Source organism: Elgaria multicarinata, chromosome 9, assembly GCF_023053635.1.
Source record: "Elgaria multicarinata webbii isolate HBS135686 ecotype San Diego chromosome 9, rElgMul1.1.pri, whole genome shotgun sequence".
Classification (NCBI taxonomy): Eukaryota; Metazoa; Chordata; class Lepidosauria; order Squamata; family Anguidae; genus Elgaria; species Elgaria multicarinata.
The window spans coordinates 60,408,637-60,426,833 of NC_086179.1; the positions used below are offsets into that span (position 1 = coordinate 60,408,637).

Consider the following 18,197-nt stretch of genomic DNA (forward strand, 5'->3'; position numbering starts at 1 on the left):
AAATGCACAAATAGCTTTTTAATGGAGATCTCACAAGGTATATGGAAAAGTTGCATAGGAACTCTGCAGCCTTTCTATCAGTTTAAGTGTTTGAAGTTTCCATTCTAAGTCATGTAAAACAATAATAAAAGCTGAGCAAAGAGAAAATTAGATTGTCCTGCATCTAGACCATTTTATCAAATGCAATATTCAAAAGGGATTCCATATAAATCCATTTATACTTGCCAACATCTATTTCACTATTATGAGAACTTTGGAGTGTGTGGGGTGGTACTTAGTGCAAATAAAAATGATTCATCTACCCCAAAACATCTCTGGAGCTTCAGAGACAGACACAATTAGGGCCAACTACATGTGACATTAGGCATATATTTAAAGAAATCTGCTTAAACCAGCCACTTTTATTGGGGGGAAAGCATCAATGGGGACTTAATCCAGAACATACTGACAATCTGGATCAGGGGACACACCATATTTACTTATTTATTTGCTGAAAATCATTTCCTATGTTGTTGAGACATATGCATGGATTTCCATCGTTCCACACCTTTTGTGATTGGACTGACAACCTCAGGTCCTCTGGGGCTCCCCAAATAGCCATGCCCTTGAACCCATGATCCACCCCTTTCCCCCAACTGCCAGTCATGCACCGACTGATTGGTGATTTCTTAACTTTTGCCATTCTACAAGGTTGAAATTCTAAATGCTTGAAATGACTTTCCTAAGGCTCAGTTATTCAGTAAGAGCCTTGTTGCTCAGTAAGAGCTTTAAGCTAAAATATGCTGGTATTTGGGGGATTTTGGCTCCACCCCTTTTGCCTTTGGCTCCACCCATCATTGGAAGTACCCTGAGAACTTCTCCAAAATTGAATTAGCTCCTCTAGCTGAAAGTGGTCCCCCACCCGTTTTATAAGAATTCAGTCTATGTGCACATTCCTGTACAGGTACGCTCCCTGCATCACACATTGTTATAATACATCAAGAAAGTGACTTGCTGCCCATGTGAGCATAAAGGATTTCCAAAAGACAAACATGGGAACTGTATTGCAATGCATCCAGTGCACGTACAGCTGCATTGAGTCCTCCTGCACCAGCAGATGCATAATGTCCAGATCATGACCTCACCTAGAGTACGATGCTCAGTTCTGAGTGCCACAATGTAAAGGCAAACATTTTCAGAAGACAATAACTGGGTTTGGATGATCAGTGTGGGAAACAATGCAGTATGGGTTGTTTCCTCCACTCCCGCACATTCCAATCACATGACCGCCATTTTCCTAATTACTCATGCATGGGTTGCTGTGTCATCTGAACCTAGTGTGCAGTGTGGCTTCTTACCCACACTATAACTCATGGCTTACAGTAGGGTGTGCGGAATGGGTGAGAAGCAACCTTCGCTGTGACATGTGCCAGGCTCAGAAAACATGGCAACCCATAGTGCAGGTAATTAGGGAAATCCCGGGCAAGCAACTGGCAAAGGCGAGGGTGGAGGAAAGAACCCATACTGCATTGTTTCCCCCACTGATCATCAGAACACAGCCATTTAAAAAAACAAAAAAAACCACACGACATTTCAGAGATTTTTCTTTTTATTTATTTATTAATTTATTTATTGCATTTTAATACCGCCCAATAGCCGAAGCTCTCTGGGCGGTTCACATTCCACTAGAAAAAGAAGGGCACTTTGCAAAATTTTCTCCAAATATTTCCTACCATTTTTTAAACAGTTTTTTTGCATGAACAATGTTAAATCTGGGCTAATGTGGAAAATTCAATAGTGGCCAGGCTCCCAATGCAGTTGCTGCTGCCATTTGCAGCAAAACAAAAACAAAAAATTGTTGCACTCATGTTCTGGCTGTGGGTTTCCCATGAGCAGCTGGTTGGTTACTATGTGAACAGAATGCTGAATTAGATGGACCCTTGGTCTGATCCAACATAGCTTGTGTGTACTTCTGTAAGAGAGAAGCTATGCTATGTACTACTGCTAACAAATAGCTATGGCTATCCTTGAGAGTTTCTCATCTCCGTGGAGAAATTCGATGAAATGGTTTCCCCAACTTCTCAGCTCACAAATAGAGAGAATTTGGAGGCCATTAGTGCACACCCCTAGTTTAAGAAGGATATTGATGATCTAGATGATATAATGGGCATTTAGTTTAAGAAGGATATCAATGAACTGTCTACAAGGGCCATCCACGAGCATGGAGAGGAGCCTGGAGACCAAGGCGTATGGAGAAAAGGCTGAAGGAATTGTGTATGTGTAGCCTGGGGAAATCATGATTAAAAGGTGGTGTGATCACCATCTTCAAGTATGTGAAAGGTGTCACATAAATGACGGACCGATTTTGGCAGGACCCAAAATGATTGATTCAAATTACAAAGATGGGGATTTTGACAAATATTAGAAAACACTTTCTGATGATATGGCCCATTTATTGGTCCAAAAGACTCCCTCAGAAGACAATGGACTCTTGTTGTTAAACATTTTTAAGCAGAGGCTGGATGGTCACCTGTTGGGGATAGTGCAGTTCTGGATTTACTGCATCAGAAGGGTTGAACTGGATGTTTGTTGAGGTAACTTCCAACTTTATAACTATCTCTACTCAGAAGAAAGCCCCGTTGAATTCAGTGGGGCTCACGCTCATGAAGGTGATTATAGGATTGCAGCCAAAGGGACAGAAATCAGTGTGACACCCTGCCACGGGCCAAAACTATGACTGGGTTTAGATGATCGCATTGTGGCTTCTCCCTGAAACCTGTGTGTGCCATGTGTACAATCACATAACTCCCCACACTGCAGCACAGGTTGGCCCTTGCTCGAATACAGTGTGCAGAGTGGCGGGGTTGGCTTCACAACCACCTTACATCCTACGATGGTGCAGTAGAGGTTGAAGGATAGATGCAAAGCTACCCCCACCATGCTAACCGGTGCTGCAGTGTGGGGAATTATGCAAATAGCAGTCACTTGCACAGCATGTACAGAGGCAGGAGGAGAAACCACAATGACTTATTCCCCCTTTGCAGTCATCCGAATACACTCTATATCTTTAAGTTGCAAGAGCTCCCCGTGCTGTTCAGGTTATTTCAACTACACTATTTCAAATGCAGAGACTTCCAACCGAAATAAACCCCTCTAGATGATGCATTTAATCACAAGCAATTTTTTCCACATATTTTATATCCAGAAAAAAACCCACTCCCTTTCTCTCCTGATATCAAGGTGACTTAACTTTAACTTTCTGCACCTACCATCTCATCAACCAAGAATGACCTCACATTCTCTTACTGACATATATATGTCATCCCAATAATTTTCTCTCTTTCTCAGAAAGAATTGAGGATTAAAGAAGAATTTTGCTGTGTGCTTGTTTGCCATCTGCTGCTAATCCATCCCATTGGGGGAAGCAAGAGGTTTTGTTTGATAATATATTTAAACCAGTGAAGTCCTTCTGCTCAATTTGCATGGTCAATAGAATCCTTCTCTTATGATAATATCAGCCTTACTACTCTAACATTGGGAGCAGGTTCCCTCATTATGCAATTAGTCACATTTGTTGAGGAGGCTGCGGGTGTGCCATTCCAGAATTCTTACCAAAAATATGTGTATCTGGCTATTTCTTTTATAGTAGAAATAGTTGAAGTATTTTACTTTCCCCATGTAATCTTTTAGGAAACAGGGGGGAAAGAAAAGAAAAAACCATTCTAAATAAAATGGTTCCTTGATACAGGGCATTTTCATAAGTGACATTGGGAATACCTTTTAGGCTAAAAATGTATCACTTGTGAATATCATTAATGAGAGACAGAAAGGAGCTGAAAGCTATTTGTAAATGGAATGGTCAATCTAGTCAATGCAGATTTCTCACTTGATGTACAGATATCACAAATACTGATTTAAGCAGCACTTTTCAAAATGGCCATAGATTCAGAGAGAAACTCCAAAGAGCAAATTAGCCATCTGTTCTCAGTCTTCCAAGCTGAAAACTATTTCAAGTGCTGCCTCTGATTAACGCTGGACACCCACACATTGTCCCCCTTTCCAAGCAACACATAACATGCAAGTGCAGAATGTTATGTTTTCATAATTACCATATATTCTTGATGGCACCTTTTGACACTAAATGTCTCATGTTTTTGGTATCCTAATTCTTTTAGCCTATTTCCAACTGAAATATTTGAAGCTCTAAAAAGCAATGAAACCTTAGTCAACCTAAAAAAAATAAATGAAACAGAGCCATCAAAAGCATGACCCAAAGTTGCTTAGGGGAAGAAAAATAATTCACATATTCTGGAAAATATGGCATAAAATGTGTAATCTCTCCTCTCCCTCCCCCCCAATATAGACACAAGACCTCCCCTCCCCCCCACACACATTTAAATGCACTAAGTATAAAACAGGCAATAGAATCCCTCTCCTCCCGTAGGGCTTGAGTCAAAGTTGTAATCTCAGAGATATTATGCAACTGTTGTTATAGCAAAAAGGGGGGAAACTCCTGCCTACACAAAGAATTCCAAGGAGCTCCAACTGCACCTTGTTTCTGGATATCTTTGGTCATCCACAGTTCACTGTAACTGGCCTCAAATGTTGCATAATAACAGGTGGAACAAGTGACTCATGCTTCTTATGTTCTGTGTTTCATTCTCAAGTGTATCTTTCTCTTCCTGCAGTGATATGCGCAAGCTGATCTCCCAGGGGATCTTGGGTATTTAACTTGTGCTGGAAGATACCCATGTTCCCATTCATTTGTCTCAAAGAAGTGCAGGGAACAGGAAATACAATTCATTTGCACTTCCTGTCTCCATCTGCCTTCTCATTCTGTATAATGTTCAAAGCTGCTCTGTTCCCACAAGAGATAACTATCCTTCTCTCTCTCTCTCTCTCTCTCTCTCTCTCTCTCTCTCTCTGTGTGTGTGTGTGTGTGTTATACAAGCACTTAGTGATCAAGAAAATTTAATTTTGCTAGGAGGTTATTGATGCTCTCTACAGCAATAGTCTTCAACCCTTTCAGAGCTGGAATCCACCTTTATCTGAAACATGCTTTTGGACACCTACTTCTTTATTTATTCATTTATTGTGTTTCTATACCACCCAATAGCCAAAGCTCTCTGGGTGGCTCACAAAAAACGAAACCATAAGTACAATTTAAAATATAAAACTTAAACCAGAATGTAAAAACACAACATAAAACTTCTTTTTTGTTACCAGATATTTATCTGGTAGTAGTGTTGCTATTGCCACCGACCTTAGGTCAGGCTGAGACCCAGTAATAAAAGGCAATGCACAAGCTGAAAACTAGTGCTTTAGAGTCATTTGATTCTGAAATGTGTGAACAAATCAGAGGCTGAAAGTAGCTGAGGGCTTTGTAGTTCAAGATAATTAGTAGATTAATAAGACTTTGAATGTACAATCATGACTTACCTCACACTATTGAAATCAAAACTTCTCTCATAATGTGTTTAGCAGTTGTTATTTTCCAAAGCATAGCCTACACTGTTTTTGCTCTTTTTTCAAAGCTTTTCTTTATTACCTTCTTTATAATTCGCAATCCCCTGTAATCTTCCAGAAGCTATAGTTTGTCCATTAGACTAATAACGATGTGTACACTAACATGGCACTAATGTAGGGACTCATTTACAGTTATGGAGTGCTTGGCCTGTAGTACTCAAATGTTCTGGGAACTTTGGTCTCAACTGATGTCCTTACACAGCTTGGACTGGAACGCTCTTCCAGAACACTTGAGAACTACAAACTCAATCACTGCTTTTAAAACTCAGCTAAAAACTTTTCTTTTCCCTATAGCCTTCAAATATTGAGTTTGTTCTGACTCTATACTGTTAGCTTCACCCTACCCAGTGCCTGTTTACACTTCCCTGTGCCTGTTTGCATTCTCCTTCCCTCTTTATTGTTTACTACAACTTATTAGATTGTAAGCCTATGCGGCAGGGTCTTGCTATTTACTGTGTTATCTGTACAGCACCATGTACATTGATGGTGCTATATAAATAATAATAATAATAATAATAATAATAATAATAATAATAATAATAATAATAAATACCTGATATGAACATACTGGTACACTACGGTTGTCACCTGAAGTTCTCCAGATGCCTTCTCTAAAGGAGACTCAGAGAATGGCATCAAGGGAGAGGGCATTTCTAGTGGTGACCCTCCCATTATGGACTCAATTTTCTAGAAGAAGCCCCAGGGTTTACCATCCTCAGACTCTGAGGACTTGGGCCACTAGCAAGCCACAACTACTCCCACATTGCCACACCCAGAGTTTGCTAAAAAACAGACCAGGCCCCTTTAAAAGACAAAGCCTCTGTAGTGGTAGAGGTGCAGCTAACTAGCCTAGAGGCTAGTAACTATTTAACTTCAGTTTTGCTCTGAAGTTTGATGGAGGAACACACAGATAAGCCTGTCTGTCTTCCAGCCCCAGCCCCAGCCAAAGCTTTCTATGCTGCTTCTATCTTTCTGCCTTGCTTCTGAAGAATTTGACCCCTGCTCAAGATCTGATCCATAGCAAAACCCCTGCAACCCAACCCAGCATCATCAGAACCCATGGCCTGAAATGTTACTGTGACTCTGTGGAGGCACCAGAATCAATTCCAGGTCCTTCTGAAATTGGGCCACTGTCTCAGATCCTATTTTCCATCCACATGTCCCCCAACTCTAAGGAGTGGACATGACCCTGAGCAGCAGTCTTCAACTGGCTCCTGCAATCTTAACTCTTCAGGATAAGTCAACACTTGAAGGAAAAGGCAGCTGACCCTTTAATAGCCAGACAGACCACATGAGGGGTGCAGCATCCAGAAAGACAGTTCTGGCCTGACTATAAAAGCCTGCTAGTTGCTCTCATTCCATGCTGGAGTAACTGTTAGTTCTCTATCTCCAGGATTGCTGTCCAAGGTCCTAAAATAATTCTAATCCCAGATGTGATGAAGGCACCTCTTCCCACGTTGTGCCTCCTCGCTTGAGCAGACAACAAATTCCTTGATGGAGCAAGACACAGCTGTGCCTGTTCCATGATTGATTGCTGACACTTTTAAACTGCCCAGTAATTCAAGTTTTCTGGGTGGCATACAATATATTAAAAACATAAAATACAGAGCTGACCATAAGCATTTGCTTTGGTTACATCAAGATTAGCCCCTGTGGGGCCTTTGAGAACTGCCTGGCAATGCCACCTGGTTCATAGCTAAAGTTTTGGCTACAGCTCCTTTTCCGCAGACCCGTCTCTTTGTTTTGTTTTAGTCTAGTGTGACTGCACACAGTCCTGACTTGGATCAGGCCTATAGTACACAAGGAGGAGAGGATTAAATCTTCCCTCCTAATTTGTTTCTAAATATTCCTCCCCCAGCAGGAGCTTTTTTTTAAAGCCTCCATTGATACTAATGGAGACATTTTTCTTTTGTCAACCCACCACCACCACTACCATGTGCAGGGGATTTCAGGAGGCAAGTGGTGGTGGTCCCAATCTGAATTGGGGCCATGCATGCTTACACTTGAGTAAAACACAAAGGAGGAGAAGCTGCACACTATATAATTAACATGACCTGCAGTTTAATGCATGGCCTATTGAGCTGATGGTTTTTGAATGAGTCCATTTTTATGGATTTCCCCCTCTACTTGGGATCTTAAGTCTTTTAAATTGAGTATGTGTGTTTTTATGTTGTTTTCACCCTAGGAATTTAAAAAAATAAAAATAAAATAGAAATAATTAGGAATATTTATTATGAGATAACCAATAGAGAGCTCCGGCTATTGGGTGGTATAGAAAAGTAATAAACAAACAAACAAGAACTCTTTGGAGCACTATGATCAATGATGCTTCACTAAATGGACCACAGCTGGGATGGAAGTTCACTGGATCTTAGGCTATGTCACTCACAGTGTCCTTGTGGGGACAAAATGGGAGGGGCATGTATGCTGCCTTCATCTCTTTGGAGGAAAGGCATAAAATAAACGTATGAAAGTCAGTAAATATTTGTATAACATATAATATGTGAAGCTGTATCATGACTGGGGCTGGCCCTGCAATGAGGCAAAGTGAACTGACAGCCTCAGGAAGCAGAGGCTGGTGTACATGAAGCAGGTGCAGAGGGCTGGAGGGCAGAGTTGTGCGTGAGTCATAACTAGCTTATGACTTGCTGCCCTCTGGTGAGGTGGAGGACACTGTTCTGTCACCAGTGTTGAAGTAAGTTTCAACCACCAGTCTTCTATACATGGAATGAGAAAGCATGCCAACTTGTCCTTGATCATGACCAAGTCAAATAGGTGACCACATCAATCAGGAGACATGGCCTCATATTCAGGTTGTGTCTTGAAATACAGGGATTCAATTAATCCATCCACAACAGTACTTTAGGGTTTCTTTAAACTTCATCTGAACAATGAACAGTGCATGGGGCAGGGGTGCAAAATCTCTTTCAGCCCAAGGGGCAAATTCCATTAGAGAGAACCTCTTGAGGACAATATTCCAGTGATGGGCAGGGCTATGACTTCAGAGAGGCATTTCAACCTTTTAGAATGGGGGAAAAACTACACAAAAGCCGGGAGAAAGGGGACGAGGCCAGAGAACTGGGTGGGGTGGGACTGACCTTCTGCCCCCCCCTCCCAAGAACCAGATTGGGAATCCCAGAGGGCTGGGCATTCTGGACCTCTGGCACAGGATGTGTGAAATTCATGGAAGGAGCATTACAGGAAGTGTAGAAGCTGGTTGGACATAACCATGTTTCCAAACCAGGCTGATTTAGAAGATCTAATAATATTTGGTATGCGATTTCACAGAGTTTGGGAAACACTGTGCTGGTGTGTTAAACTGTTAGCTCAATAGAAATCCCTCTGGAAATGGAGGAAGAAAGAAAACAGAGAGAGAGACAAGACGTGTGAGAAATCTCCCACAAGTGCAGGACACCGTCCTTGCTTCTATGAATAGCATCTCACTGCCTCTAATGAGGTCATTCGTTACATCCCTGTGCAGTGTTGCTTGCACGAAGCAACTTTAGTTATATATCTTATCCGTTTCATTCTTTCCATTTCACGCTTCACAGTTTAATTTCATTTCCACCTCTGAAGTACAGCAGAGTTGTTAGCTACACTGTACTACTTCAGATGCCGCCGAAAATTCAATTACATCTCAGAGGAAGAAAAACAATCAGAAAGACTGACTTTGATCATAACCTAAATTGCCATGCCCAATTTCTTGACAAAATAGTGAGTCACTGGCAATGCCATTTACTTTAGGACTTCCCCCAACTGCCATCCTACACATGCAGGACGTTCTCAGCAAAGTGGCCACCAATTTTGCTGCCCTGTGAACTGGGCAACTTGCACTTGCTTGTAAGAGAAATTATTCCTTTCATTCTACAGTTAAGTGGCAAGGGAGAAGGGACGTGCTGTCACTCATGTAACAATGATGCAATTCTAGTTGAACAAGAGGTTTTGGAACAGCACTAGTAGCTCTTCTCCGTCTGCTCATGGTTCTTTGGCTCCAGGGGTGGGGAAACTTCTTTTCCCCACAGCCTCGATTTCAATATAGGAAATGTCTCAGAGATGTGATGAAATGCTTTCTTTAACACCCTCTTCTTCAGGAGGCCTTATAAAGTCCCAGTTTTGCTCATAAGGCAAGGCAAACAAAGTGGAATGGAGCAGGCCTGGGACATGGAGGTATGTCCTGGCAGGAAAGCTTGAAGGACAATATCCAAGTAAATCTCAACCATAAATCCTGACCTCAACATAATAAGTGAACAAAGAAAGAACATCTGCACTGGATATAGAAGTACAGGAAGAAACAGATAACACTGGGTGAAGTTCTTGTAAACATTCTAAAACCACACAGAATATCAATATACTCTGCAGTGCAAGACAATAATTACATGGATAACCCCATATTGAGTCTGGTACACAAAAGGTAGGATTTACTTTCATTTTTCAGTTTGTTCAGTATTTCATCTAACTTCATATGAAGGTGTTCTATGGATTGTTGTCTTTTTGCATAGGAAATTTTGTAAACTTCTTGCATAGTAATTTTGTAAACTTTGAAACGGGTGTGTCTGTGAGGGGAAAAATGCACCAAATAGCATGGGCGCAAAAGAGACAAGCTCTGGTGCTTAGAGAATTTGTATAATATTTTTTAAAAAATTGTATCCAAAGGTGCTCAACATTTTGGACAGGGAGTCCTTCATTTTTTCCTCTGCTCAAAAGTTCTAAACAAATTTACTATCTAAATTAGAATATTAAAACCAACGCTGAAGTTACACAGCCCATTCCCACTTTGTGGGCTACTTGTATATACTTAGGAATATAGGGCAGGATACAAATGTTTTAATAAATGATAAAAAAAATTTAAAGATATTTAAAGTATAACTAGAGTTGCCAGATACAGAAGACAGCAGGGCTGTTGTGATGAAAAGGAAATTTCACCAGGCGCTGCATGCATACAAATGACACCTGCTGAAATTCCCTTTTCATTGCAACTGTTAAAGATACAGGAGCCCTGTCCTCCTTTTCATATGGTCACCCTAGGTAATTTGAAGGGCTGCCTGCCCCTGTATGAACCTGCCCAGGCCGTAAGATAGGTCACAGAGACCCAGGTCATGTGCCTACCATTAAAATCTTGATCATGTCTGCCAATAACATTTAGACTGGTACGTACAAAAGACAAGGCCTTTTTTTGTGGTGGCCTCTTCCTTCTGAAATACCATTGGACATGCATCTGACTCCCTCCCTTACTGTTTTTTAATGGGCCATCAGGGCCTGGATGTCCCAATCTGTTTTTTAATGAATGAATGTTGATCTTTATTTTATACATTTGAGCTTTTACAGTTTCTGTTACTTTAAGAAATTATTTATGCTTTAATTACTGCATTCTATACTTTATTGTTTTATAATTTTATCTTGTAAATGGCCTTAAGATGGTTTCACCTTGAAAGGTGACATAAAAATATCTTAAATAAATAATCGTAATCCAGAATAAAGCCCTACAATAATCCTGAATAAGAAATATGACTTTCTTATTTCAAACTGCCAAATCAGTTTCTTTGTAACAACAAGAGCAATTAAACTAATGAAACAGAAAAGCTGAACACAGACCAATGTGTGTCCAGCTGTTGTAGACACAATGTCAGTCTTGATCCCTTTATGTGAATGCAGATGTATTTTGAATAGCAGCATTCTGGCTGATTCCTTGGAACATTTTTGTTTATTTCATGTGTTCTTCAAAAGAAGTGCAATTCAAGGATTTCATGATCTGTATACTGGATCATTGTTTATCCCCATTTTACAACACAGACATTTGCTGAGTTAACTTACTTCATAAGTTTCTACAGGGTGCAATCCTATACATATTTAGACAGAAATCAGTCCCACAACTCGCAGGGAATGCTACGAGTTGTAAGACCTATTTTTATCTAAACATGCATAGGATTGCACCTTAACTTTGACAAAATGTACTGCTATAAAAAAAAGGTTCTTAATTGTCTTCCATATAGCTTCACCTTGATCTGAGGACATCACGGAATATAAAGTACCATTTCAATATATCTTCATTACTGTGGTTACCACCCACAAAATTGTTGACAAGCCAGTGAAAAGTGTGATACAAAAGCTGTAAACTACTAAAAGGACTTGCTGGGGAGGCGTGGAGTGATGGGGACTAAGGGACCAGACAGATAAGGTTGCGATGATTGATGGACAAAACAGTTTCTTGGAACCTTCCATGAACACCTAGACTTTCATGGTAACCTTTATCCAGAAATAAATATGACACCTTTATCTGGTTCCACAATTCAAGTTTACTACCTAACTGTACAACTTACAGGTACCTTCTTTCTCCACCTAGAATATTTCCCCATTACTGAAATCTACTCCTCTACACAGAACATCGAAAAAAGGTAATTAAAAACACAAATGCTCAACGTAAGTAAACAGAAGGAAATTCATGTAAGGAAAGTTTCTGATGCCTTTCTTTCTCCCTGCAGCCCCCCATGCCCCCAAAACACACCAAAGCTTCTGAATAATTTGTAATGAGGAAGGGGATGTGGTCATCTGGGAAACCTCAGAGGGCCTGACTGGAGCTCCATGCAGGCCAGATTCAACCCACAGCCCTAAAGTTCAACACCCCTGTCTCAGGTCACAGGGAGGTAGTACACATTGCAAAATCCCACCACAAAGAATAATTTCAGATGGCAACTAGCTGAGGAAGCAAGGAAGAGACAGAGTGCCTGTCCATTTTGTGTTGATTAAATATTCTGCTAATGAATCACAGAATGGAGATGTGACCTTTTAATATACATGCTAAATATTTTTATTTTGGCCTATATTTTTAATGGGAATAGATGCAAAAAAATCCCTGTCTGGCAATATTCTATGGTAGCTCCATGTGAATTGAAAGCTGTATGCTGGTGCCCCATATGATTCAGTGGAGGCAGATTCTGTACTGATTTGCTGGTTTGTGAGTAGCTGCCTCCTTCATCAAAGTAAGTGTGGAAACTTGTTATGCACACTGGACCACTTACCCAAGGCTCTGGATTACATTGCATCAGTTATAATATTCCTGTTTGCCACTAACAGTTTATTAGCTGGTTTCTAATCACTAGTCCAGATGCATTGCCTGATGCCCTTTAGCTGACAACTAATCATTCATTTGGCTTTCGGGTAATCTGAGCTTGCTGAAAGATGACCATGATCGGTTTTCTTTGGTGACTTTTAAAACATGCAATTCTTTTCTTTGTTTATAAACTAGAAAGCAGAACTGCAGAGAAGAAGACCACACTCATGGAGATTCAGCTGCAACTATGAATGATGAATGGTTTACTGGAAAACTATGTGAGATGCCAACATCCATCCACAGATGTATTTCTAAATTTGTCCAAATGGATGATTTGCTGTGTGCTTCTGTTTCATGTTCACCAAATCAAAATAGTGTAATTTGTTTTGGACATGCCATTGACACACAGCTGTAGACTGAAAAGTTAAAAGAAACTGCATCCTTTATGCTATTCTTCTTTTCATCACAGTTAGGGTTTGCTCCAAACACATAGCAAGTGGAAGATAAATTTAAGATATTTAGATGATTTCCACCAAAACTTGAAAAATAACAATTTCCAGTAGTGCTTGCTATTAATGCTTGCATCTTTTCTTTTAAAAATGTGTTTCTGATTATGTATTTTAATGTACTTGAATCTTTCTTTGTAAACTGCTTAAAGATATTTTTAGATACGGTAAGCAGTATATAAATCTATGAGATAAATCTATCAGATAAATAAGTATAAATAAGCATGCTAAATTAGATCACTTTCTAGGACAGTTCTTCACACTTACCTGGGAATGAATTGCATTGAACACAATATGACAGTAACTCTTTGTAGTGAAAGACCAACAACCCACTCCCATTTATGCCCCGGTTAAAATACTAAAATATATAAAGTAATTCCTGCTCTACCATCTCATTCTGTATATCAACCTTTCTTAACCTGGTGCTTTCTAGATGTCTTGGAGTGTATCTGGTTGGGAATTATGAGAGTTACATTCCAATACAACTTAGGGAAGGCTACTGTATATTACCTAGGAACTGCTTTCCTTGAATATTAGTAATCATACTTGTAGTCATGATGAAAGTCTGCAGTGCTTTCTCCAGGTTTTTGAGGGCCTTTGAACAAGACACCCTCAACGGGGGCCCTCCCTCAGTGGCTGTGTTCAGACAACACAATAACCATTGGTGGTTTAAGTAGTCAACTGTTAGTTGAATAGTCAACCATTGGTTATTGTGTTGTCTGTTGGGCAAAACCCACCCCATGGTTGACTATTTCTCCAAAATAACCAACAGAGAAAAACAAAGCTCTGCAGAGTTGACTAGTCGCACAACCGCTGGTTAACATGTTGTCTGTTGAGCTCTGTGGACTATTTTGCCCCATTGAGTTGACTGTTTCAGCTGCCTACAGAGTCCTCAGGCAAGAGTGACCAAATCAGTGGCTGCCGCTCTAGTCCAGGTGGCAGAATTTGCAATGGCTGATGGGATACCAGTGGGAAGACTGGGGTGAAGAGAGGGCAGGGCATGTGTCATTTAAACACATAGTTGACGAATAGTCAACTCGACGCTGGGGTTAATCCACTCCGTGGTTTATTATAATCATGTCATGTGGCAAACACAGCCAGTGAGTCTACCTTCTCATAACATTGTCACCAGTTGCTATTGCTCCTCATCCTCTTTCTCATTATTGCTGCCATTTGCTTGCTTGACAGGGAGAGCACCAGCCATGGCACCTACTGCTCCTCCTCCTCACCCTCACCACCACTGTCCTGGTTTGCATGGTCACTGCAGTCCACCCTGCCTTATTTAAGACATGGAGGTTTGCAGTGCTCACAGGCACCTGATTTCCAAAATATGGCCCTGGCACAGCTTCTCAAGTCTTCTGATACAAGGATTGTTGGCATGGTTAACAAGCCAACCCCAAACCCTAAAATAGGGTATGGGTTCTGGGTGGTTTGCTAGCCATCCCAACAAGCCACCCTTGCTGGGTTTGGACATCATGAGAAGCCTTGCCTGGAGAGGGGAATTAGGAAAATGAGCCGGCCCATGAGCAGCACGTGCAGGGTTAACAAGCCACCATGGCTTATTAATAACCTCCCTCATGTGGTGTGAACTTGGGCCACTATCTGGGCCAGAGCAAGCAACAAGTGACCAAGCAGGTAGCAATTATGAAGATTAGCAATTTCAGAGGTCTCTTGCCGGTGGGCCCCTGCTGGGGCGTGTGCCCTTGGATGGTGCCCAATCATGCAGCAACTGAGTAGCAAGGCCACTTAAATCTTTAAATACAGATTTAAAACAGCAGAGTTAAAAGACTAGGATAGTAAAATGCTAAAATACTGGGAAAATGAAAAGGTCTTCATCTGGTGCCAGAAAGAGTACACTGTAGGTGCCAGGTGAACTTCCCTAGGGAACTCATTCCACAGCCAGGGTGACGGTGACACAGCAGCAAAGGCCCTGCTCCTAGTAGCCACTTGCCTCACTTCCTTTGGCAGGGGCTCAAGGGGAAGGACCCCTGGAGATGATCTTAGTGTCTGGGCAGGTGTATATATGGGAGGTTTCAATCCTCCAGATAACCTCCCTCTCTCCCCTTTCCCCCGACGTTTAGGGCTTTGAATGTTAATACCAGTACTTTGAATTGGGCCCAGACATCTCATAATGCCTCTTAAAGTAGGTTTCGGAAAGCAATAGGGGCACTTAGATTTTACTCATTTATTTCTCTAAATCATTTCAAAGAAAACAAACAGAATTTAAAATGGCAACACTGAAGTGTCTGTTGAACTTGAACCCTAATGCCTAGTGCAACACTGAAAAGCAGGTTAAAAAAACCCATTGCTTTCCGAAGGCTAGTAAGGAAGGGGAGCTTTCAATTAAGCTTTCAATTTTTTACAATAACAACAACATCCAGTCACTGACATTTTATTATTCAACTTGACACTCACACCCAATACAAAATAAGTGCCTTGGATTTGTAGTCAGGGCTCCTATTGACATCAAGGGAACAATTCAGCAACTAAGCCTTTCTAACTACATCAACTTTGTATTTTCAGTGTATGGAACATATCCAGCTGTTCTCCATCATACCACTGTTACCTTGGGGCTTATTTGCTTTGAATTGTGCTGTTCAAGGCCTTTGGGCTATTTTGGATTTCAATCACCAATATGCTTTTTTTGTTTAACTTTCAGTTTGGGTTTTTTTTAGTATTAAAACAACAACATGCCACCTCTTACCATCCAAGCTGTGACAAAGTCTCCCATCCAGGTCCCCACCGCTGCTACCTTCATAAAACTTTCATTCCTGATGCCCATGAAGTCTGTTACAATGTATGGCCTGTAAATGCAAGCACACATAACTGAAAGTTATAGACAGTTGAGTTTCTGCAGCATTACAGACAATTTTTGGCTTGGCTGGCACAAAGAAGGGGCGGGGGAATATTCCTGCTGCCGCCATTACCAGTCTACTTTGTTTTGCAGTCTAAATACTTACTTATTGACTCACTACATTTATATCCTCCCTTTCTTTCACCATAGAACTCAAGGAAGCATAGAGGGGGATAAGGGGAGAGTCCCATCCAGGTACAGACTATATCTACACACCTGCCTAGCTGTAGCAAGGTGGTTGCATTTTGGGTCCTAGTACTCTTAGATATGCTAACATCTGAAGCATCTTTATATTTTCAAGCATCTTTGAGTTAGATGGAGATGATGTTCAAGTAAGCATGCCTATGTTTTGCAACCTATGGCTACAATCCTATATGCACTTACTAAGGAGTTAAGTCTAGGGTGACCATATGAAAAGGAGGACAGGGCTCCTGTATCTTTAACAGTTGCATAGAAAAGGGAATTTCAGCAGGTGTCATTTGTATAGATGGAGAACCTGGTGAAATTCCCTCTTCATTACAACAGCTAAAGCGCAGGAACTATACTAGAGTGACCAGATTTAAAAAAGGGCAAGGCACCTGCAGCTTTAACTGTTGTGATGAAGAGGAAATTTCACCAGGTTCCCCATATATACAAATGACACCTGCTGAAATTCCGTTTTCAATACAACTGTTAAAGATACAGGAGCCCTGTCCTCCTTTTCATATGGTCAACCAAGGGAACTTAGTTCCAAGAAAAATACAGAGGACTGGCCCCCAAGTCTGCATCCAGACAACAGATTCATCCACAGTGAATGCAGTCATGGGCTGAGTTTGGATGACACGCTAATCAATTGTGTGTGTGGGGGGGTAATAGGAACAGAATGGGAAATAACCGTTGATTAACGTGTCATCCAAACTCAGCCATGGTGTGCTAAACTGAAAGTGAGGGGAAAGATATTAACCACCATGGGGTCAGATGCCAGACCCGTACTTGAGGAGTCCTCCTCAGAGGAAAAGCTAGAGGCACCCAAGACCAAGGACTGTTGCCAGACCTACAGGAGCCTGAGCCCTTGGGGAGATGGTTGCAGGGCCATCCCTGTCAGGGGAAAGGGATTCTGCCTCTGAGGAAGACGCTGACCCCTGGGAACATAGTCACTTCCAGAGACATCCTGGTAGGGCACCTGTGCGAAGGAGTGCTCACCTCCAGAAAAGGTCCGCACAGGCGAGAGTGGGGTCCAGCATAGGGTGACCATATGAAAAGGAGGATAGGGCTGTATCTTTAACTGTTGTGATGAGGGAATTTCACCAGGTGTTGCATGCATACAAATGGCACCTGCTGAAATTCCCCTTTCAGTACAACTGTTAAAGATACAGGAACCCTCTCCTTCTTTTCATATGGTCACCCAACACCGAGTCCAGCAGGCTTTGAGCTTAAAAGCCTTCGCTGAAAACCCAGCTAGTGTGGAACAACTTAGCTTCCCAATGGTTCTTCCTGACAGATGATACTAGAGCAGCATGAAATCCAGCCACTCTGGGAACTTATGAATCAATTCTGGAAGTTCTCTGAATGTGTGGAAGCAAATTCTAATTTCAGTAGTGAATTTGAGCATGCAAGCACAGCTGCCATACCTACATTTACCACTAAGGGCTACAGTAGATTCAACATGGGATCATTGTTATTCCTACTGCAAGTAGACCCATTGAAATGACTGGGTCTTAAGTTAGTCATGACCAACTTAAGTTCCATTCATTTTAATAGGCCTACTCTAAGTAGGACTAACACTGGATATTACCTATAGTTATTGGATCTTCCAACATTGTTTTCTTTGCTTAAAGAAAGCTATGGGGTGGGTGCACAATTTGGACTGAAGCTGTGGTGCTGGAGGAGGGTGGATTAATCCTTTTCCCTGTGCCATTTCATGGAATAAAATTGACTCCAACCAAACTGTTAGGAGACAGGGCAGGAGGAGAGAAAGAGTTAAAGGTAAGCAAAGAATTATGTAAAGAAAAAGATGGCATATGGAAGATGGCTCTTCCTGTGACATCTAAGCTTGAACCGAAGGATTGAACAAAGAAAGAAAAGCTGTAACTCTTCGTTTGACCCACAGAAGAGAAATAACGTTTGGAGCTGTTGTCTGAACAGCTGCTGCAAAAATGAAGGCTTTTAGTCATGCCTTAGAAATAGTGACAGCTGACCCATGACCATCTGTATTGTACAGCCCCATATTTGGAAAGAACAGTGTAAAACACTATCTTTCATGGAATCCTAACTAAAGGCAATTGGTGCACATTGTATTGGTTTG

At 41.3% G+C, this 18,197-nt stretch overlaps 1 protein-coding gene across 1 annotated transcript in view; it reads right to left on the minus strand.

Moving 5' to 3' along the window:
- The window catches only part of TMEM117 (transmembrane protein 117), a 244,784-nt gene that overhangs the window by 126,093 nt on the left and 100,494 nt on the right, over positions 1-18,197 (minus strand). Inside the window, exon 4 of the mRNA XM_063134815.1 lies at positions 15,764-15,863. Coding sequence (XP_062990885.1) covers positions 15,764-15,863 — 100 coding nt within the window. The remainder of the gene's footprint in view (positions 1-15,763; positions 15,864-18,197) is intronic.